The sequence below is a fragment of the Pituophis catenifer genome, unplaced genomic scaffold (genome assembly GCF_029215685.1).
Source record: "Pituophis catenifer annectens isolate HBS135680 unplaced genomic scaffold, rPitCat1.0.hap2 SCAF_9, whole genome shotgun sequence".
NCBI classification, from domain to species: Eukaryota; Metazoa; Chordata; class Lepidosauria; order Squamata; family Colubridae; genus Pituophis; species Pituophis catenifer.
Window position 1 is genome coordinate 4,606,401 of NW_027256889.1, and position 22,128 is coordinate 4,628,528.

The 22,128-nt window shown below is 44.7% G+C and overlaps 1 protein-coding gene across 1 annotated transcript in view; it reads right to left on the reverse strand.

Moving 5' to 3' along the window:
- The window catches only part of MEGF8 (multiple EGF like domains 8), a 59,657-nt gene that overhangs the window by 32,136 nt on the left and 5,393 nt on the right, over positions 1-22,128 (reverse strand). The window contains exons 5-22 of the mRNA XM_070949952.1: positions 21,285-21,465; positions 19,772-19,860; positions 18,417-18,630; positions 16,572-16,752; positions 14,542-14,687; positions 12,930-13,049; positions 11,757-11,923; positions 10,465-10,572; positions 9,401-9,548; positions 9,130-9,293; positions 8,138-8,329; positions 7,165-7,365; positions 5,862-6,101; positions 5,513-5,631; positions 4,486-4,617; positions 3,178-3,291; positions 2,164-2,412; positions 469-665 (exon numbers count right to left, since the gene is read on the reverse strand). Of these exons, the coding sequence (XP_070806053.1) occupies positions 469-665; positions 2,164-2,412; positions 3,178-3,291; positions 4,486-4,617; positions 5,513-5,631; positions 5,862-6,101; positions 7,165-7,365; positions 8,138-8,329; positions 9,130-9,293; positions 9,401-9,548; positions 10,465-10,572; positions 11,757-11,923; positions 12,930-13,049; positions 14,542-14,687; positions 16,572-16,752; positions 18,417-18,630; positions 19,772-19,860; positions 21,285-21,465 (2,962 nt within the window). The remainder of the gene's footprint in view (positions 1-468; positions 666-2,163; positions 2,413-3,177; positions 3,292-4,485; positions 4,618-5,512; positions 5,632-5,861; positions 6,102-7,164; positions 7,366-8,137; positions 8,330-9,129; positions 9,294-9,400; positions 9,549-10,464; positions 10,573-11,756; positions 11,924-12,929; positions 13,050-14,541; positions 14,688-16,571; positions 16,753-18,416; positions 18,631-19,771; positions 19,861-21,284; positions 21,466-22,128) is intronic.

A 22,128-nucleotide genomic window follows, 5' to 3' on the forward strand; every position in this document is an offset into this window, starting at 1 on the left:
TCCAAAAAAACCAAAAAAAGCTGCCTGCAATTACTGCAGGTTCGAATCTCGCCAGGCTCAAGGTTGACTCAGCCTTCCATCCTTTCTAAGGTAGGTAAATTGAGGACCAAGTTGTGGGAGCAATAAGCTGACTTTGTATAAATATACAAAAGGATGAAGGCTATTGCTTAGCGCATTGTAAGCCGCCCTGAGTCTCCGGAGAAGGGCAGCATATAAATCAAATTAAAAAAAATAAAAAATAAAAAATGGGGAAATCACTAAATACAGACCAGGAGAAAACCCCGTCTTTAAATTTAATGTTCATTCAAAGACCTCAAATCATGTTTGATTGCTACTCTAGCCATTACATCTAAAAATGGGGTCTTCGGCCCCTAAATTGCAAACTGTCTTTTTTTTTAAATTCCCTTGTCCGGAAACACAACACGGCAATGGCTTCCTGAAGGAATTGCTGGGGAGGCTGACACTCACTCTGGCATTCATCGCAAAAACCGGGGCCCTTGATGTTGCAGGTGCTGTGGAAATGACACCCGCAATCCAGGTTGCACTGCACTCCGCTGGGGGGAGGGGTCGCCCCCGTGATGAGTTCCGTGGTCCAGCCTAAATCGCACAAACAGGTGAAGTTGGGGGCCCCGCTGCATTCTCCGTGGGCGCACTCGTCGTAGCACCTGGGGGAGAAGGACAAAAGGAGAATCCCATCAGTCTCTTAGCTCAATGTTTATCAACCTTGGCGCCTTTGAGATGCGTGGACTACAACTCCCAGAATTCCCCAGCCAATTGGCTGGGGAATTCTGGGAGTTGAAGTCCACGCATCTCAAAGGTGCCGTGGTTGAGAAACTCTGTTCTACTTGGTTTAATTTACTCAACTTAGTTGTGCAACCATTGAAAATCAAAACTGGTAACTAAACAAAGAAAGGTCATTTTAGATTTTCTACCGCGTTTCCCCGAAAATAAGACCGTCTTATATTTTTTTTTGAACCCTGAAATAAGCGCTTGGCCTTATTACCATGCACTCAAAAGCCCGATTGGGCTTATTATCAGGGGATAATGTCTTATTTTGGGGGCGGGGAAATCATTCATGCCCTTACAAACTGAATCCTGTAATAAGCATCGTCTTAACATGCACAGATCCTGTCTGGCCAGTCACGTCTGTGAAGGACTGTCTAGTAAATCCAAAGATTAAACGGATTACAGTTTTAAACATGACAGCTTTAAAGCTTTTGTGGATAACACTGTAAATGTGAATCCTCTGGAAAACCTGGAAAGTATCAGGGAGGGAGGGAGGGAGGGAGGGAGGGAGGGAAGGAAGGAAGGAAGGAAGGAAGGAAGGAAGGAAGGAAGGAGAGAAAGGAGAAAGAGGAAACGAAGGAAGGAGGGAGGGAGGGAAGGAGGAGAGAAAGAAGGAAGGAAGGAAAGAAGGAAGCAAAGAGAGAAAGGAAAAAGAAGAAAGGAAGGAAGGAGGGAGGGAAGGAGGAGAGAAAGAAGGAAGGAAGGAAGGAAGGAAGGAAGGAAGGAAGGAAGGAAGGAAGGAAGGAAGGAAGGAAGGAAGGAAGGAAGGAAGGAATTACTGTAAGTTCGAATCTCACCAGGCTCAAGGTTGACTCAGCCTTCCATCCTTTCTAAGGTAGGTAAATTGAGGACCCAGTTTGTGGGGGCAATAAGCTGACTTTGTATAAAATATACAAAAGTATGAAGGCTATTGCTTAACGCATTGTAAGCCTCCCTGAGTCTCCGGAGAAGGGCGTCATATAAATCAAATTTAAAAAAAAAAAAAAAAGGAGGGAAGGAAAAGGAAGGAAGGAAAAAGTAGATAGCTAGTTTAAGGCCCTTTCAATACCAAATTTATGTCACAAAATCATTAACTGCTTTAGAGTTCCTGCACAGAAGCATAACCAGAAAAATTCAATCAGCAACTGTCCCGGGGTCTGACGTCTGGAAGTAACGATTAGCACGACGTCTGCCCAGACCTTCGTTTCATGAATAGCAGGAACCATCCACATAGGCAGAGCCTCTCTAAAACGGGAGAGGCCGAGCACCAATCCTCAGAACCTGTGTGTGTTTTGACCCTTCTGGCGTTATCCTGCTTCTTCCATCTCTGCTTCTTCCACTAGCCAAGTTCAGACCGTTTCTCCCCGCCTCAAACGTTCTAAAGCCGGACAAACTCACGTTTGATTGCAGAAGGCCACTCCGTCGCCTGCGTAACCTCGGTTGCAGTGACACTGAAAGGAATCCGGCGTGTTCTTGCACCGGGCAAAGGGATGGCAGTTGGCCAAGCCCAGGCGGCATTCGTCTACGTCGGGACACTGCCCGTACGACCACTGAGCAGGGTGGGAGGGAGGCAGTCCGTGGGATTCCCACAGGGCCACTGAGCAGTTCCAGAAGGTGCTGAGGCCCGAGAAATCTCCGGGGAGACACCTAGAGAGGAAGTCGAAGAATAGCCATGAATTCACAAAAATTCCAAAATGATCGCTATTTTTTCCACCCAGGTAGTCTTCTGCTACTGAACAACTCATCATACAATGGTGATCATCATCATCATCATTTTTTAATGACTCCATAATCCCTTGTGGGGTGGAGTCTGGGCAACTGAATGGAGCTAGCGGAGTGTTTTAATGGCCAGATGCCTTTCCTGACGCCAATACGGAGTTTTGTTCGACAGATAGATCCTCATTGTGCCCAGAGAGAGAAATATCTGCCTCTACCTAGCATTGAACTCGCAGCCTCCTGATTGTGAGGTTTCATCTCTAGGCCAACACACCACTCCTCATCCTACGATGGTGATGAGTTTAGGTAATCCTCAATTTATGGCCATAATTGAGCTCAAAATTTACGTTGCTAAGTGCGAAATTCCAAATATTGGAACACAGCTTTCATATCACCCCTGGTCCTTCTTTTCATTAAACTAGCTATGCCCAATTCCTGCAACGGTTCTTCGTATGTTTCAGCCTCCAGTCCCCTAATCGTCTTTGTTGCTCTTCTCTGCACTCTTTCTAAAGTCTCAACCTCTTTTTCACATCGTGGCGACCAAAACTGGATAAAGTATTCCGAGTGTGGTCTTACCAAGGCATTACAAAGTGATATCAACACTTCCCATGATCCTGATTCTACCCCTCTGTTAATGGTTGCAAGGTCAAGGGAGAATTTTTTTTAAAAAAAATAGTCTATAAAGAGTGAACTCACCTGCCCAAGGTAGGGTTGTCGGAGTTGCCACACCAGCCGCATTCAAAGTTTTGCAAACATTCACGACAGGTGTTGAATCGGGTGCAGTCCAGGCATTGGGGCACAGAGTGAACACTGGACGGGAAAAGAAATCACTCAACATTTGTGCAATTCGGCAGACATAAGCTAACACGCAGAGTTCTGTATCCCCACTCTTCAGGAGGCAACTGCCTGCAAGGAATATAAATCCTTCCAGTCCCCACTATCCTGTCAGAGCTGAAGAAGCTTCTTCGATGAGGAGCGAAACGTCTTTAAAAGAAAAAACCAGAAAGTCCAGTTGCCTCCTGAAAAAGCACCTTTGGGACAACCACGACCTGGAGGACTGAGAATCCCTACAGACCTTTAGCTATACAATTTGGGATGAACTCCCTTGGAATGGTGTGGGAGGAGGAATGGATTTCCAGAGGAAAAAATTGCAGACTACAGGACCCAGGAAAACCACTCAGGTGACCCTGAGGACACAGATAAACCTCCAAGTGCTTCAAGGGCCCTCTAAAAGGATGCAAATTGTCAAGGCGTTGATTAATCCCATTCTGCTTTTGGGATAATCGCACCTGATTACGAGGGGTGGATCGAGACCTTTCCTTGCAAGTATACATTAAGAAAACAAGACCCGAAGATATTTCTTCTAAGAAAACTCATTTATTTGTTATAAAGAAAATAAAACACCTCACTAACTAAGAAAATTAATTGTTACATTTTTGCAAAAGTTCGTGCCGGCTATTTCTCAGCCGGACCTTTCTGGCAAGAGAACAAAGGAAAGAGAGTGTGTGAAGGAATGTGGGGTGGACATGCGCAGTTTAGCTTACTGATAACAATTCTTGGCAAGCTATGGAAAGTCTGATAGTCCAGAAATGAGAGCTCAGCTGGTAAATAAAAGAACGTAGTGACACAAATGACCAGCTGTCTGCAAGGAATATCAACCCTTCCATTCTCCACCATCCAGTCAGAGCTGAAGAAGCTTCTTGGATGAGAAGTGAAATGTCTTCAAAAGCAAAAAAAAACAAAAACAAAAAAAACCCCAAGGAAGTCCAGTTGCCTCCTGAAAAACAACCTTTGGGACTACTTACTTCTTTCCATGTTTTATTTCCTGAATCAGGGCTTAATGGAGGCTAAGCATCCATACCCCTTCGGGTGATAACATCTAAGAGATGCCTGCTTTGTGGCTGGAGAAGAAAGCCTCCTTAGATATGCATTTAACTTGGGAGGAAAGGAACATGACCTCTTGGCCTCCCCAGTCTTCCTTTGGACCAGGTGTCTCCAACCCACCTGTCATACCACCCACGGCAATCTCCGTAGGGGTATTTAGCCAAGTAGGCCGCAAAGTAGAAGCAGTTCCGGGTGGATTGGCACCAGGCGCATTGGCTGGAATTGGAGAGGCACTCAGAACACGTGGTACGCCTGGGTTAGAGAGAGAGAGGAAAAACAAACATGCCAAGCTTTGTGTCTTCTCGGAAAGATTTCCCACATCACCCATGTTCTTCCAGTCCCAAAGATTCAATACTTGAACCTGGGGTCCCAACCCAAATACCACCCAGGCTGGTTAAGGAGAAGAAAGGGGAGAGGGATGAATCAATGATGCTTGCTTTGGTCCAGACAGGCCAGCCCTCAGTCTTTCAGATGCTCTTCAAACAAATACTGGATGATTTTGGGCCAATCACCAGGAGACTGTGAGTTCTAGTCCTGCCTTAGGCATGAACGTCAACTGAATGATTTTGGGCCAATCACCAGGAGACTGTGAGTTCTAGTCCTGCCTTAGGCATGAAAGCCAGGTGGTGATTTTGGGTCAACCACCAGGAAACTGTGAGTTCTAGTCCCACTTTAGGTATGAAAGCCAGCTGGGTGATTATGGGCCAACCACCAGGAGATGGTGAGTTCTAGTTCTGCCTTAAATATGAAAGCCAGCTTGGTGATTATGTGCCAATCACCAGGAGACTCTGAATTTTAATCCCGCCTTAGGCATGAAAGCCAGCTGGGTGACTTTGGCCCAATTACCAAGAGATGGTGAGTTCTAGTCCCACCTTAGGTATGAAAGCCAGCTGGGTGACTGAGGGCCAATCACCAGGACACAGGGAGTTCTAGCCCTGCCTTAGGCATGAAAGCTGGCTGCCAGTCCCTTCGGCCAATCACTCTCTTTCTGACCAACATACCTCACAAGTAGTAGGGAAAATAGAAGGAAGGGGTATTAAACATGTTTACTATCTTGAGTCGTTTATAAAAAAAAAGTATAGGTGGGATATAATTAAAATAAGACATAAATAAATCGCAAAGGCCGCCATCTTCCCAGCAGACTCACTGATTGCAGAGTTTGGGACATTCCTTGGGCGAGCGGATGGCCGTGTTAAGACGGCCTCGGCGACTGCAAAGAAAATCTCCTTTTTTACTGCTGTTGACTTGCCATTCGCAGAACGGATCCTGGGGGGAAGAGAACAAAACCAATCTGCTTACAAGGTCAGGACAGCCAGAGCTGGCTCAAGAAAGCAAGCAGCTGGCTGGGGAATTCTGGGAGTTGAAGTCCACAAATGTTACAGTTGCCGAGTTTAAAGCCCAGCAGACATCCCAGTCGCTGCCTTGCATGCAAAATCTGCAAATTCTTCCCTTCAAATGCAGATTATTTTCCCTTAAGACCCCATCTCCTTTCCTACCTTGCTACAGGTGTGGCAGTCGCGGTAGTCTTCACACAAGATGCAGTTGCCGGGCACCAGGATAAGGCGCACGGTGCTAGGACCGCAGCCGCCCACGTCGTCCTGGTAGGCCAGTCGTCGATGGCAGGTGGAGCTGAGCGGGCACCACCCACAGCCCTGATCGGCCAGGCAAGCGAGACACGAATGGTAAGTGGCGCACAGCTCGGATCGATAGGGCTCCAGAAAAAAATAGGAGATTTCCTGGACAAGGAAGGTGGGAGGAACGAGGACAAGCCAGGTTTAAGCATCACAAATCTATCCCATGGCTGGGGTCATGCTCTCAATATTCCAACAACACTAGGTAGCCTGGCCCTCTCTCACAGGCCCAACTTTCTTTCTTTCTTTCTTCTTTCTTTCTTTCTTTCTTTCTTTCTTTCTTTCTTTCTTTCTTTCTTTCTTTCTTTCTTTTCTTTTCTTTCTTTTTCTTTCTCTTTCCTTCCCTTCTTTTTCTTTCTTTCCTTCTTTTTCTTCTTCCTTCCTTTCTCCAACTTACTTACTTTCTTTCCTTCTTTCCTTCTTCTTTCTTTCTTTACTTCCTTCCTTTCCCCAACTTACTTTCTTTCCTTCCTTCTTCTTTCTTTCTTTCCTTCCTTCCTTTCCCAACTTACTTACTTTCTCTTTCCTTTCTTTCTTTCCTTTCCTCCTTTCCCCAACTTTCTTTCTTTTTTCTTTCTTCCTTTCCTTTCCTTCTTCCTGCCCTCCCTTCTCTTTCCCCTTCCCCTCCCTCCTCTTTCTCCTTCTCCTTCCTTTTTTCTCCTTCCTTCCTTTCTTCCCTCCCTCCTTCCCTCCCTGTTTTTTGATACCAATAAAAACAAATTCCCATTAGCCTTTAAGTATCAGGAAGAGAGCCCCCTCTAACTCAATGGGAAAGAAGAGAGAGAGAGAGAAACCCAGAGACTTGCAAGATTCTGTTACTAGAGTCCATTTCAACAAAACTGATGTCATCAGGAGGAGGAACTTTCCTGCGATGGCACCCACCCCACGGAACATCGTTCTAGATTAGGTGAGCCCTGCCGGCTTTTTGCAAGGCCCTAAAAACACGGTTTTTGTACTCAGTCCTAGGTGTGATTTCAGTGATGCTTGGCTACTATAGGTTTTTAATTTTATCTTATGTATTTTATTTATCTATATTATTTTAAGCCACTCGGAGTCATGTATGTGAGGTGGGCGGCGATATAAATCAAATAAATATAGTCTTTTTGTGAAGGGAGTTTCCTGATGTGTCTGATAAGGGGTCATACCCCGCCGAGGTTGAGATACTCACGCTGCCTCCTGGCACGCCTGTGCGATCCCAGGTGAGGGTCAATTCGCTGGTTTGTCCGTTGCCAGAGTTATTCAGGTGGCCTTCAACCAGCACGGCGTACTTATTCCCTCTCTCCGTGCTGGGAAAAAGGCGTTCAGCTCCAGGACGCTGGAGTAACCGTTTCTCTTTTTCCTGTTGCACTGCCCAGCTGCCCACCTTCTCCTGCAGGGAAAGCAACCCAGGATAAGCAGACAAAAGACTGAGGCACGAAGACAGTGAGTTCTAGTCCTGCCTTAGGCATGAAAGCTGGCTGGGTAATTTTGGGCTAATCACCAGGAGACTGTGAGTTCTAGTCCTGCCTTAGGCATGAAAGCTGGCTGGGTAATTTTGGGCTAATCACCAGGAGACTGTGAGTTCTAGTCCTGCCTCAAACATGAAAGCCAGCTGGGTGACTTTGGGCTAATCACCAGGAGACTGTGAGTTCTAGTCCTGCCTCAAACATGAAAGCCAGCTGGGTGACTTTGGGCTAATCACCAGGACACTGTGAGTTCTAGTCCTGTTTTAGGCATGAAAGCTGGCTGGGTGACTTTGGGCTAATCACCAGGAGACTGTGAGTTCTAGTCCCTCCTTAGGCATGAAATCCAGCTGGGTGAGTTTGGGTCAATCCACCTCAAAGGGTTATTGTAGGGACAGGAGGAAGGAGTATTAATAATGTTTACCACCTTGAATCACTAATAATTGGCAGGATTAAGAAGAATCTAATCTAATTCAGCCAGCAAATCCACAGTCAACTGACTTGATCTGTGATGATCACAAACAAAAGATTTGATTCTCTTCCAAACCAGAGCAGGCCTGCAGCTGCAGTGTGACTCTTTGGCGGAGATGTTTGCATGCAGAGTCACCCTTTTCTGTAATTCCCCCCATTGCTACACATTTCCAAGTTTAAGGAGAAAACTCGCTTCCAACAACGGAAAGCAAGGAGACACGTCCTTACCAGCTCCGATGCGCCCGGGGCTCGGCCTAATTTCGCAACCACAAAGAGGCGCTGGATGCGTGCCCAAATGGAGATGTCTTCCGCAGGTCCAGAGCTGCTCACCAGGGGGTGAATGAATCCCTTGTAGACTAGCGAGACGTCCATCTCTGTGCTGGGATTCAGGGTGATAGTGGTGCTTCGGACGATGGAGACCTATGGTAAGCAAAAGCCACAGCACTTATAGACTTACATACCGCAGTGGCCTAGAGGTGGCGCTCTTGCCTCACAATCAGGAGGCTGTGAGTTCGATCCTAGGTAGCGGCAGATATTTCTCCGGGCACAATGAGAATATATCTGCTGAACAAAACTCCGCATTGGTGACGGGAAAGGCATCTGGCCAGTAAACACTCAGCTCCGTTCAGTTCTGCCCCAATGCAAGTGATTACAGGGTCATTAAAAGATCAAAAAAAAGATGTATGTTATTCTGTACGCTACATAAATAAAGGGTTTGACCTAAAGTCTTGTAGTGTCTACTTTGGAAGCTTTGGATGGGGGGGGAGGGGGGGAGGATTTTTTATTGTAATTTATTTCAATTTATTTCATAGTTGTTAAATAAAAACCGCTACTATGCCTTCCCCCACATCAGAGGGATGTCAGCGTCTCAGAACTGACATAGAAAAGGGAGGAGAAGCCTGAACTTTTGCCTGCTAAATCCCTTTGAAGATTCTGTCTCCTCGGAGATGGGAGAGGGGGGAGACATTCCTGTGACCTGACGAAGAAAGGAATCAGGAAAGTGACTTGGAAGATAGCCAATGAGAAGCAGAGAATTGGGGATCGGAAAGGGAGGGATTGGGGGGGCAAAGGTCAGTACTGACCATGAAAAGAGTCAGGATGAGATTGCTGTGCTCGAACAGAGAAAATTTCCTTAAAGATCGGCAGTTTGGAAGTTCATTTATTTTGAGATAGCATCGACATGACAAGGAATACATTGGAGTCATGTCTCAGGCCTTTACCTTGTCCGGCTGGGAGTCATTGCGCGGCTGCTGGTAAGTAATCAGATGAAGGCCGGGCAAGAAATCTTCACGCTGACATTGAGCCAAGGAGGTGATAAAGAAGGACTGCGGCCCCCACCAGCCGTAGGTTCCTGAAATCTTCCCCACTTGGCATCTGCCCTGTTCTGGGGAAGGGAAAAGAAGGTGGTTAGGAAAACCCAGAAGCATCTGGAGCTCACATCAAGATGACGGCCTCAAGTTGATCACGGAAGCCCACAATCTGTCCGGTTACCTGAGATGGGCATGCAAGTCTCGTTTTGCACACACCAGCCGAAGGGTCCTGAAGCTCGGGGCAGAGAACCGTTGATGTCACCAAAGGCGAGGCATGATTGGCAGTCGACTAAGAGGCGGGCGAGGCCCAAACAGCCACTGTTGGGGCACTAAAGAAGGAACAGGGTTGGGAGAAAGAACATCAGTCAGGAAAGCGAGCAGCTAAATATGGTGGATAAAGTATCAGAAATTATATGCCTTTCGGTCATAAAATTGTACTCACTTCGCCTTGGGATAAATGCAGATAATCCTTGACTTGATTTTGACCTTCATTCACTGGTCTGACCTTCATCCATCCATCCATGCATCCATCCATCCATCCATCCATCCGTCCGTCCATCCATCCATCCATCCTTTCCTTCCTTCCTTCCTTCCTTCCTTCCTTCCTTCCTTCCTTCCATCCATCCATCCATCCACCCACCTTTCCTTCCATTCCTTCCTTCCTTCTATTCTTTCCTTCCTTTCTTCCACCCACCCTTCCTTCCGTCCTTCCTTCCATTCCTTCTTTCCATTCTTTCCTTCCTTCCCTTCCCTTCCCTCCATCCATCCATCCACTTGGTTTCTATACAGGTAGTTCTGTACTTACAATATTTTATTTAGCAACCATTTGAAGTTACAATGGCACAGAAAAAAAACAGGACTTACTTTATGACTGTTGCAGTGTCTCCAAAAATCACATGATCAAAATTTAGGTACTTGGCAACTGGCATATCTATTTATGACAGTTGTAGCAGCCCTGGGTCTGGTGATTGTGATTTGCGATTTTCCCAACCAGTTTCTGATAAGCAAAGTCAATTGGAGGGGAGCCAGATTTGGTTAACGACTGCATGATTCACTTAACAACTAAAGTGATTTGCTTAAGTTGTAAAAATTGTTAACCGCTGATATGTTTAGCAATGGAAAAATCCGGTCGCGATTCTGGTCATAAGTCGAGAACTACCTGTACTTCAGAATCAGCAGCTAAATTTATACCAAGCTTACGTCATTCACTGCAATTTGCATCTTGGGCATTTCCAGGCTACTCACAAGGTTGCGTGGCTGAGTGCTCTGGCATCCTCGGGAGCACCAGGCACATTCTGGGTCCTTGGCACACGTGTTTTTTTCTGTGTAAATGGAGCAGTAATCCAGATGGTACTGGGGCCAGGAGAGAAGAAAAATTGGTTAGTGACAAAATCCTATTACCATAATTTTTGGAGTATAAGATGCACCTTTTCCCCCCACCAAAAGGGGATGAAAATTTGGGTGTGTCTTATACACCGAATGTAGCCCCACCCACCCACTAGCCCCCACCCTTTGGCCTCTGCCTCCCAGCAGTTTATACCTCCTTGTAGCAAACAGCAAGAAGAAACAGCTCCTTTCTGCTTCAGCACAACCTAATTATCACAAGTTGATTGGATCGGCCTCCCGACTCTCAGCTGTTTTGCTCTCAGCTGTTTTGCTGGGGCCTCTGCTGCTTGCTGCAAGGATGTAAATTTCTGGGAGCAGATTTTTTTTTCTTGTGCTAATCAAGCTACGCTGAAAACGAAAATGAAAGTAAAGGAGGCTGTTTGCTGCAACGAGGCAAAATTGCTGGGAGGCAGAGGCAGATTTCTTTTTCTTGTTTTCCTCACCAAAAAAGGTAGGTGCGTCTTATAATCAGGTGCGTCTTATATTCCGAAAAATACGGTAATTTTGGCAGCCTGGACATCCTGCTAGAAGAGGGGTGGGGAATGATGACCCCTTTATGACCTGTGGACTTCAACTCCCAGAATTCCTGAGCCAGCATGATAAGCTATTTTGTCGTAGTTCCCCACCTTTGTGCTAGAGTGTCGTATGAACAACCTCACTAGAGTTGTTGTGCAGTTGCCCATTCTTCAAGAATACACAATGTGCCACCAATGAGAACTTCCCTGGGACCCCCCCCCCCTTAACCCACGTATTTCTAGCCTATTTTCAAATACATCTGCAGCAGAGGTGGGTTTCAGCAGGTTCTGAGCAGTTCTGGAGAACCGGTAGCGGAAATTTTGAGTAGTTCGGAGAACCGGTAGTAAAAATTCTGACTGGCCCCGTCCCCATCTATTCTCTGCCTCCCAAGTCCCAGCTAATTGGGAGGAAATGGGGATTTTGCAGTAACCATCCCCTGGAGTGGGGTGGGAATGGAGATTTTACAGTATTCTTCCCCTGCCACGCCCACCAAGCCACACCTACCAAGCCATGTCACACCCACCAAGCCTTAACTACTAGACCCAACTGGCTCTCTGGGGATCGGGTGAGCGTGGCCTCGAGGCTGTGGCTGGTACCCCCCAACCACAACCCCAAAGATGGGAGAGCCAACTTACCATCTGAGATGGCACTTGAAAGACGAACGTGGGCACTTTGTAAGCCAGCAGATCACCCCGTGGCACCCCGCTGTAGCCTCCCGCCACAAGGAGCACATTTCCATTCATCACGGTGGCCACGTGGGAATACCGGCCACGCGCCTGGGCTGAAGTCTTTGGTTCGTGCTCTGAGGGAGAGACGCATACAAATCAGTCTGCACTTCCGCCCTATGAGTTTTCCAAGACAAAATTTACACTGAGTGCTTTTTCTCGCAGCCGTATTCGTAGAGAGTGAAGCCAAGGCAATTTCCAAACTCTGTGGGAAACTGCTGTGGGAAACTGGGAGGGGGGATTGTATGGAGCAAGGGTGATATGTAGTCATAATAACATTCCTTTCTCAGAGAGTCAAGGACATCTTGCCCTGCACCTGGGGGTGTGTGGCTGGGAGGCATCTCCATTTGGGACGGTGCTTGGATTGGACCATGTGATGAACCTGTGGGTGCTGGGCAGCGGCTTGGACTTTCTTGTGGGCGGGGAGAACCTGGAAGCTTTCAGATTCGGGTTTTCCCACATGTGCCAATATGACATCACTAATAAAATGGAACTTTTTTTTTAAAAAAAAAACAAGTTTCATTGGTTTTTTTCTTTTCTTCTCTCCCATCTTCACTCACATCTTTCTTTCTTTTTTTTTTTTTTTGAACAGAGTGTTGGTCGTTTCTTATCTTAGATTATTAGTCAAATTCAAATACATTTTACTCAATTACAATTTTTGTCAATATTGTCTTCCCCCCTTTCCTTTTTTGGAATATACCTCAGTATTTCTATACTTGCATACGTAAACATCTTCTTCATGTATCCCTAAATTCTAACTTTACTATTTATACATCTTTGTCTTCTTTTATTCTTAAACAATTCATTCTTTTTCTTAATATATTTATATTTGTTTGTTCAGAGCTGCCTTTCTTCCACTTCATCTTTTTTTTTTTTATTGTACAGCAATCTTTCTCCTCAAAGCTAATAAAATGGAACTTTGAGGAACTTCAAGCCTCGGAGTCTTTTCTCGTTGGGGGTGTTACTTAGAACCCTGACATTTATTGATTCGATAAATGAATTTCAGACACGCTTCTGCCACGGAAGAATGTTTTGTCCCATGTTTTGTCACAAAAACGTGTGGGGAGCAGGACACCCCCTTACCTTGAGTGATGAGAGGTGCCAGTTCGTGACTCGAGACCCACTGGTGACAGCCCAAGTGGTAGAAAAAGATTTCGTCCTCGTAACATTTCTCTTCGTGGTAATGGATGTGAACGTTGCCCCCTGGAAGAGAGGCAAAGCAGAGGAAGCACAAGGAGGGTAGAAAAGGTGGAAGAAAATCGACCCAAACACTTCTTTCACATTTTTAATTCTTCTTAGTTCAGGTAGTCCTCGACTTATGACAATTGAGCCCAAATTTCTGTTGCTCAGATGTTTGCCTATTTTACCACCCTTCTTGCCAGGGTGGATAAAAATCGATGATTTTTTTTAATAAAAAAAAAATTGGATTTTTTAAAAATTTAAATTGGATTTTTTTTATTTAAATTGGATTTTTTTGAATTAAATTTATTTTAATAAATAAAATTTATTTATTTTATTTATTTTATTAAATTTATTTTAATAAAATGCTTTTGGAGTAAAAACCTATCTAAGGAGCGTTTTCTATTTAAGATATATTAATAATTTAGTTTATTCAGCATGAAATGGAGCTTAGTTATTTAGCATGAGGCTGATTATTCTGCAATATTGGGGCTGTTGGTGAGTCAACATCAAGTCCGAGGAGGAGCCGCTGCGGGACAGAAATGACAGTTGCTCTTTAAAAATGATGATTTAAATTGAGTTGATTTACATCAAGCCTTTTTACTAGGGATTTAAATCGTGGCTTAAATCTTGATTTAAATCAAATCCACCCTGCTTCTTGCCACTATTCGTACTGAAAGTAACTCCTAGATGGAAGCAAAGAAAGGATAAACACTGATAGTTTCTAAAGTACTAATTCTCATTTTTCTCCCTTGGGAAAAGTTCACCAGATTTATTTTTAGCCTGTCTTTATTTATTTTTTATAAACACTGTAACTCAAGACAGCAAACATAACTAACACTCTTTCTTCCTCCTATTTTTCCCTCAACAACAATCCTGTGGAGGGGATTGGGCTGAGAGAAAGTGACTGGCCCAAGGCCTTTATAAAAAAATTATAAAAAATAAAGAGTTGCTATTTACGACAGGGATCTCCAACCTTGGCAACTTTAAGCCTGGTGGATTTCAACTCCCAGAATTCTGGGAGGCTTAAAGTTGCCAAGGTTGGAGACCCCTGATTTATGGTATATACATTAACCATATTACAGATAGTTCTCACCATCTGACCACAATTGAGACCAAAATGTATGTTGCTAAATGAGAAATTTGTGAAGTGAGAGTTTTGCCTCATTTTATGACCTTTCTTGCCACCGTTGTTAAGTGAATCACTGCCATCGTTAGCAAGCCGGTTGTTAAGTGAATCCGGGTTCCCCGTTGACTTTGCTCGTCAGAAGGTCGCAAAAAGAGGATCACATGACCCCGGGGTCACTACAACCGTCATAAATAGGAGTCAGTTGCCAAGTGTCTTGAGCTTTGATCATGTGACCGTGGGAATGCTGCAACGGTCGTAAGTGTGAAAAACGGTCGTATGTCCTTTTTTTTTTCCAAGAGGTAAATCGAGGACTATCTGTACCAGTAATAAGAATTTCAAGAATTCTCACTTCCCCAGTTCGTTTGAGTAGCATCGCTGGACACTCACCATACACCACCATGTAGTTGCCAATGACGGTGGCGGAGTGGAAGGCCCTTTCTCGAGGGCCTCGGTGTGAATCTTTGGCCCGCAACGTACTCCAATAGCGCAGGTCCACGTGGAAGAGGTCGGTGGTGTTCACTCGCACGCTGAACCTGCAGTGATGGGAGAAGTCGAGTCGGTCCTTCCTTTCGCAATCTCTCCTGGGTCCAACAGTCACATCTCGGGATTTTATTGCTTCAAAACTCATCGAATTCAGTACTCGACTCGTTTTGAAGCAAAGGAAATTTTCTCTCAGTACTCATCGCCTAATTTGTACTTGTAACAAAGGTTAATTGTTCTCACTGTGAGGAGGTTTCTCCTTAATTCCAGGTTGCTTTTCTCCTGGGAAAGGTACCAGCTGGCAGGGTTCCGAGGGATGCCCTAATTAAATCATGAGGCTCGAGCCAAGCTTCAAAACAACTCGAGTTATTTATGTCGGCAAGTTCCAAGTGAAGCCAACTCTGACCCCACGTAATTTACAGCCGAGACTTGATCCTGTTTCCCACCTCCCCCCCCCATGGTATGCCATCAATCACGTTCGCCAAAGGAGCAATTCTGCAGGTTGTAGAGATCACTCCCTTCCAGCTGCTGCGGATAACCCTGGGAGACAGCCTTGAGAGAGAGATGTCTGGAATGTGCTTTTGTTTTTGGCTGCCGTGCTGCTCCACCGTTTCCCCATCCCCCTTGCCTATGGCAACTCGAGAGCAGGCCAGGGATGCTTTGGGAGTTGACACCAGTACAGAATAGGCAAGACCTGGCTCAAAAATAGTAACTGTGAGAGGGACCTTGGAGTCTTAGTGGACAATCACTTAAATATGAGCTAGCAGTGTGCGGGGGCAGCCAAAAATGGTAATACAATCCTTGGTTGTATAAACAGAAGCACAGAATCAAAATCTCATGAAGTATTCCTACCGCTTTATACAACCTTAGTTTAGTTTAGTTTAGTTTAGTTTAGTTTAGTTTAGTTTAGTTTAGTTTAGTTTAGTTTAGTTTAGTTTAGTTTAGTTTAGTTTAGTTTATTTGTATACCGCCCTACTCCCGAAGGACTCAGGGCGGTGAACAGCCAACAATAAAATACATAAATAGACAAAATTTAAAAACCCGATAAAATCAAATTAAATTATTTGGCCCAGGCCACACCTGGAATACTGCATTCAGTTTTGGTCACCCCGTTACAAAAAAGATGCTGAGACTTTGGAAAGAGTGTAGAGAAGATCAGCTAAGATGATCAAAGGCCTGGAGAGTAAAGTATATGAAGAACGGTTACACGAACTGTGTATGGCTGATCTAAAGAAAAGAAGGACTGGGGGGACATGATGGCAGCCTTCCAATATTGGAAGGACAGCCACACAGAAGAAGGAGACAACTTATTTTCCAAAGCACCAGAAGGCAAGAAAACAACAACAATGGATTGAAACAAATCAAAGAGAGAAGCAACGTGGAATTAAGGAGAAACTTCCTAACAGTGAGAACAATGAACCAGTGGAACAGCTTGTCTTGTCTCCAGAAGTTGTGGGTGCTTCAACACTCGAGATTTTTAAGAGCAGACTGGATAGCACTTGTCTCAAATGGTATAGGGCAGTGTTTCTCAACCTTGGTAGCTTGAAGATGGGTGGACTTCAACTCCCAGAATCCCCCAGCCAGCAGCGCTGGCTGGGGGTTTCTGGGAGTTGAAGTCCACCCATCTTCAAGCTTCCAAGGTTGAGAAACACTGATATAGGGTCTCCTGCTTGAGCAGGTGCTTGGCCTAGATGACCTCCAAGGTCCCTTCCAGCTCTATTCTGATTGTAGTTGGTGTGCAAGGTAGAACTTGCTGGCGTCGTGACTTGCTACTCCTTAAGGCCAAAATAAAGGGTCATGTCGTAAGTCCCAGAGTTTGCTCAGTACTTGTTTTTAGTACTCGTCCCACCTACTGGAACGCATCGCAGACGAGTACCGAGATACCACTGTACCTTTGGAGGGGGGGGGGGGAGGGGGTTCCACAACTGCCCACCTACCGAGCGGTGGAGGGCCTGTGCCCACCGTAAACCAAGAGGGTACGGGAAGCAGGGTGGAAGACCATGGAATGACCAGCTGCTGCAGGCGCCTTCCCTCCTGAAGGAATCACCAGCTCCCAGGTCCATCGTTTCAGGTGAAAGCGGTACATGTGGGAGGAGAAGACATCCACCCCGGTGCGTCCTGCAGGAATGGATTAGAAGGTGTGAGGCTGAATCCTCCAAGGTTGACTCTGCCTTCCATCCTTCCGAGGTCGGTCAAATGAAGACCCAGATTGTTGAGGGGGAAATAGGCTGACTCAGTAAACTGCTGAGAGAGGGCTGTAAAGCACTGTGAAGCGATATGTAAGTCTAAATACTATTCCTATCTATCTATGTCTATCTCTCTCTCTCTCTTTCTGTCCCTGTCTCTCCCTCTATGTCTGTCTGTCTAGTCTATCTTTCTAACCTATCATCTTTCTAGCCTATCTATCTATCTATCTATCTATCTATCTATCTATCTATCATCTTTATATCTATCCATCCATCCATCCATCCATCCATCCATCCATTATCTATCTATCTATCTATCTATCTATCTATCTATCTATCTATCATCTTTATATCTATATCTATCATCTATCCATCCATCCATCCTCTATCTATCTATCTATCTATCTATCTATCTATCTATCTATTATCTATCTATCTATCTATCTATCATCTTTATATCTATATCTATCATCTATCCATCCATCCATTATCTATCTATCTATCTATCTATCTATCTATCTATCTATCTATCTATCATCTTTATATCTATCCATCCATCCATCCATCCATCCATCCATCCATCCATTATCTATCTATCTATCTATCTATCTATCTATCTATCTATCTATCATCTTTATATCTATATCTATCATCTATCCATCCATCCATCCTCTATCTATCTATCTATCTATCTATCTATCTATCTATCTATCTATTATCTATCTATCTATCTATCTATCTATCATCTTTATATCTATATCTATCATCTATCCATCCATCCATTATCTATCTATCTATCTATCTATCTATCTATCTATCTATTATCTATCTAATCTATCATCCATCGATTGATCGATCTATTACCTATCTATCATCCATCTATCTATCTATTATCTATCTATCTATCATCTTTATATCTATATCTATATCTATCCATTCATCCATCCATCTATCTAATGTATCTATCAACTTTATATCTATATCTATCATCTATCCATCCATCCATCTATTATCTATCTATCTATCTATCTATCTATCTATCTATCTATCTATCTATCATCTATCTATCTATTATCTATCTATCTATCATCTATCTATCTATTATCTATCTATTATCTATCTATCATCCATCCATCCATCTATCTATTATCTATCTATCTAATCTATCATCCATCTATCTATCATCTATTACCTCTCTCTCTCTCTATCTATCTATCTATCTATCTATCTATCTATCTATCTATCTATCATCTACTATCTATCTATCTATCTATCTATCTATCTATCTATCTATCTATCCATCCATCCGAAATTCAGTATTGCAGACTAATTCTGCCCACAGCCTGGAATTCAATTCTCACTGGCTCAAGGTTGACTCAGCCTTCCATCCTTCCAAGGTCAGTAAAATGAGGACATAATTTGTTTGGTGGAGGGGGGGGCAATATGCTAAATCTGTAAACCGCTTAGAGAGGTAAAGCACTGTGAAGGGATATATAAGTCTAAGTGCTATTGCTATTGCTATTGCTATGATGGGGCATTTCCCCTGGAAGAGGGACCCTTTGCCACCTGAACCAAACAGCTACCTCTTCGACTCACCTCCAAATACATACAGCCATTCATCGACCACCGCAGATGCGTGGCCGGCCAACTCAGGAGGAATTGTTGTGTTGAGGGGCACTAGCTCTTGCCAATAGCCCTCCCGGGGCAGATACATCCAGACATCGTTGGCCAGAAACCCAGTGGCCAGCTCTCCACCGAACAGAATGAGGGAGCCCTCCCAGGCCACGGCTGTGTGGGAGTGGCGAGCAGTCTAGAAATGAAAAGATGGAAAGGAGATCACTGTTTATTTTTAGATTTTTTTAAAAAAAATCCCACCTTAATTATTGTCACTGAGGCAGCAAACATACTCCATACACCTACCTCCCCCTATTTTTTCCATAACAATAACCCTGTGAAGTGGGTTGTGATGAATGTGATCAGCCAAAAATCACCCAGCTAACTTTCATAACGCGGGACTGGAATTCACAGGCTCCTAGTGACTGGCCCAGCCTGCTTTCATGCCTAACAATGGACTAGAACTCACCCTCTCCTGGTGATTGGCCCAAAGTACCCAACCACCTTTCATGGCTAAGGCAGTACTAGAACTCATCCTGTCCTGATGATTGGCCCAATGTCATCCAGTCAGCTTTCATGGCTAAGGCAAAATTAAAATTCACCTTCTCCTGATGATTTGACCCAAGTCACCCAGACACGACTAGAAGTCATAGGCTTCTGTTGTCAGGGTTTAATTAGATGCCCTAATTAAATAATGAGCCTTGAGCCAAGCTTCAAAAGAAATCCAGTTATTTATTAGGAGTTTCGAGTCAGCACGTTCCCAAGTGAAGCCAGCTCTGACTCTATGTAATTTACATCCCAATCATGACCCTGTTTCTCCCCTTCCCCCAGGGTGTGTTATCAATCACTTTCGCCAACGGAGCAATTTTGTGGCTTGTAGAGATCACTCCCCTGCTGCCGCTGTGGGTAACCCTGAGATACAGCCTTGAGAGAGATAAGTCTGGAATGTGCATCTGTCTTTGGCTGCCATGCTGTTTTTGTAGGTTTCCCATCCTCACTTGCTTATGGCAACTCGAGAGCAGGCCAGAGATGCTTTGCGAGTTGACATCTGGTTTCTAGCCTCATCCCTTCGACCAACAGACCAACCTGGCTCTATCTAACTAGCACTTTCACCACAATGGGGCAGGAGAAGCATGTTCGCTTCCCCCTTGAGTTCATTTTATGTACGGTAGAATCAGGAAGATGCATGGTATCTTGGTGGCACAAAGTTTTTAAATTCACACACAATATTTTGGGTGGATGTCTAAGCATCTCAGACATAATGTGGGCCTCTTCTTCCTCTCCATAATGTTCAAGGTTCTCTTTTTCAGGATGAGGGGAAATCGAAAGGCGCTTACTGGGGAAGGGCTGAGCACCCTCTGATGCCAAGTGTTGGTGGTGAAGTTATAGAAGACAAGGTCTCCCATAGCGGTGTTTAGGTCCAAGCCTAAAGGGGAAGAAAGCAGAAACGTCATGAGATTTAGGAACAGGAGGGAAAGCATTCAACTAACAGATTATGTCAGGACAAGATGAAAGAAGCAAGAAGTATGCTGATCTCAGAAACGAATCTGTAATGCTCTTTGAGGGTCAATAAAGAATTGTGGCAATGTGGCAATGAAGAAAGCCTCGTTGATGAAGGGGAAATCTTTTTTTCAATGCTCTGAAATGCTTCTTCCCATGTTTTTTACTGCCGTTTGACTTAAAGTGGCCGTTTTGGCAACTTTTAAGATGTGTGGACTTCAATTCCCAGAATTCTGCAGTCAGCTAGGCTTTTTCACTTTTCCCCTTGCTGGCTGGGGAATTTTGAGAATTGTAGTCCACGCATTTTAAAATTTTAAAAGCGCGGGGAAAAAGTACCACTGATTTTGATTCTTCGGTGCCAAAATAATGTACCCAATAAAGTTTTGCTTTTGGGATTTCAAAGTTCCTGGAAGGGTCTCCTTTGCTTGGGCTCGTTTGTCAGATGGTTGACATTAAACCAACTCTACCTTTTCTACCTTTTTAAGGGACGCAGTGGTATAAGGGACGTGGTGGCTCAGTGGCTAAGACGCTGAGCTTGTCGATCGAAAGGTCGGCAGTTCAGCGGTTCGAATCCCTAGTGCTGCATAATGGAATGAGCTTGTTGTGACTCCGACCCCCAAGCCTGTCTTATCAGAGGGAGAAGACTCCGAAGGTGAAGGAGAGGAGTTGGCCAGGCCTCCCTCTCCAGGACCCTCCTCTCTGGCAATGCCTCAGGTGTCTCCCGAAGGAGAAGAGATTGGCCAGGAGCCAGGTATCTCCTTGCAGTCGGACAGTGACGGAGATAAGTCTTGGCTGGATCCACGCCAGCATCGAAGAGACAAGCGCATGCAGCAGAAAAGGAGGCGTGCCAGAGATTAAGCTGAGTCACTGGACCACACCCCACAGGGGATAAAAGTGGGTGTGGTGGCCATTCAGGGTCTGTGACAGACAAAACTAACTACTAGCGAGTCACATTGTATCTTTGGAAACAACGTTATCTGCCTTGGATTTAATACGGACTGGACTTGACAATTCTTGAACTGTGTGTATCTTGTTTGGGTTTATCTGTCGGAGGAACACCCCCTCCCTCTATGAGTAAAGTTCTTGGCAAGCAGCTACTGGGTTGCTGCCAATCCTCTTATCGAAAGAATTTGTTGTCTGCCAGTTTTATTTAACCCCTGGCTATCTGTTTGTGTGCGTGTGTGAGACGGGGACAGAACACTTAACATCCTGTGGCAAGGAAGGTCATAAAATCAAGCAAAACTCACTTAACTGTCTTGCTTAGAAACATAGATTTTGGGATCTATTGTGGTCATAAATCGAGGATCACCTGAAATCAGAGAAAAAGAAATAAGAAGTGACGCCCCTCACCTCCAAAAATGTACAGTCCCCCAGTAGAAGGTAGGAAAGCACCAGCAGCTGCTGTTCGGGGCCAGAAATTGGAATCTTGGATGCTGACGTTGTACCACTTTCCAGCGCCTTGGTTGTCACTCAAGGCTAAATCACAGGCCTGGCCCACAAATCCCGGTTCACACTGGCAATGCTTTGACACCTACCGGAGGAAGCAGAAGGAAAAGTTACTGACATGGCCCTAGTGGCAAATGAAAACCTAACGGGACATCACAATGCAAATTAGGTCGGGGCAACTTCTCTAATTCTGACTAATTGAGATACATAATATGTGGAAACAACATTTCCACATAGAGTCGATAGACTTTTAGCTATGCAATTTGGGGATTATTTGAATGGGGTGGGAGTATGAACGGATTTGCAGAGGAAAAATTGCAGACTACAGGAACTATTTGCACCACTCAGGTGACCCTGAGGACAGAGATAAAACCTCTAAGTGGCTTCAATGACTCTCTAAAAGGATGCAAATGACCAGTTGTCCGCAAGGAATATCAATTCTTTCCGTTCCCCACCATCCAGTCAGAGCTGAAGAAGCTTCTTGGAGGAAAAGCAAAACATCTTCAAAGAAAAACAAGAAAGTCCAGTGGGCTCTTGAAAAAAAAAGCACCTTTGGAATTGTCACACAGAACAAACAACATAGAATCCCTCCCCAACACACACACACACATGTCGAAGTTTGCTTTGCATCTTAGAAAATCCACCTGGATTCAACCAGCCCTGTGCAATATGAACAGTGCTGAACCCAATTTGGACTGGTTTTGAAAGATGCGCAGATGCTCTCCATAAATGAGGCAAATTCCTGGTT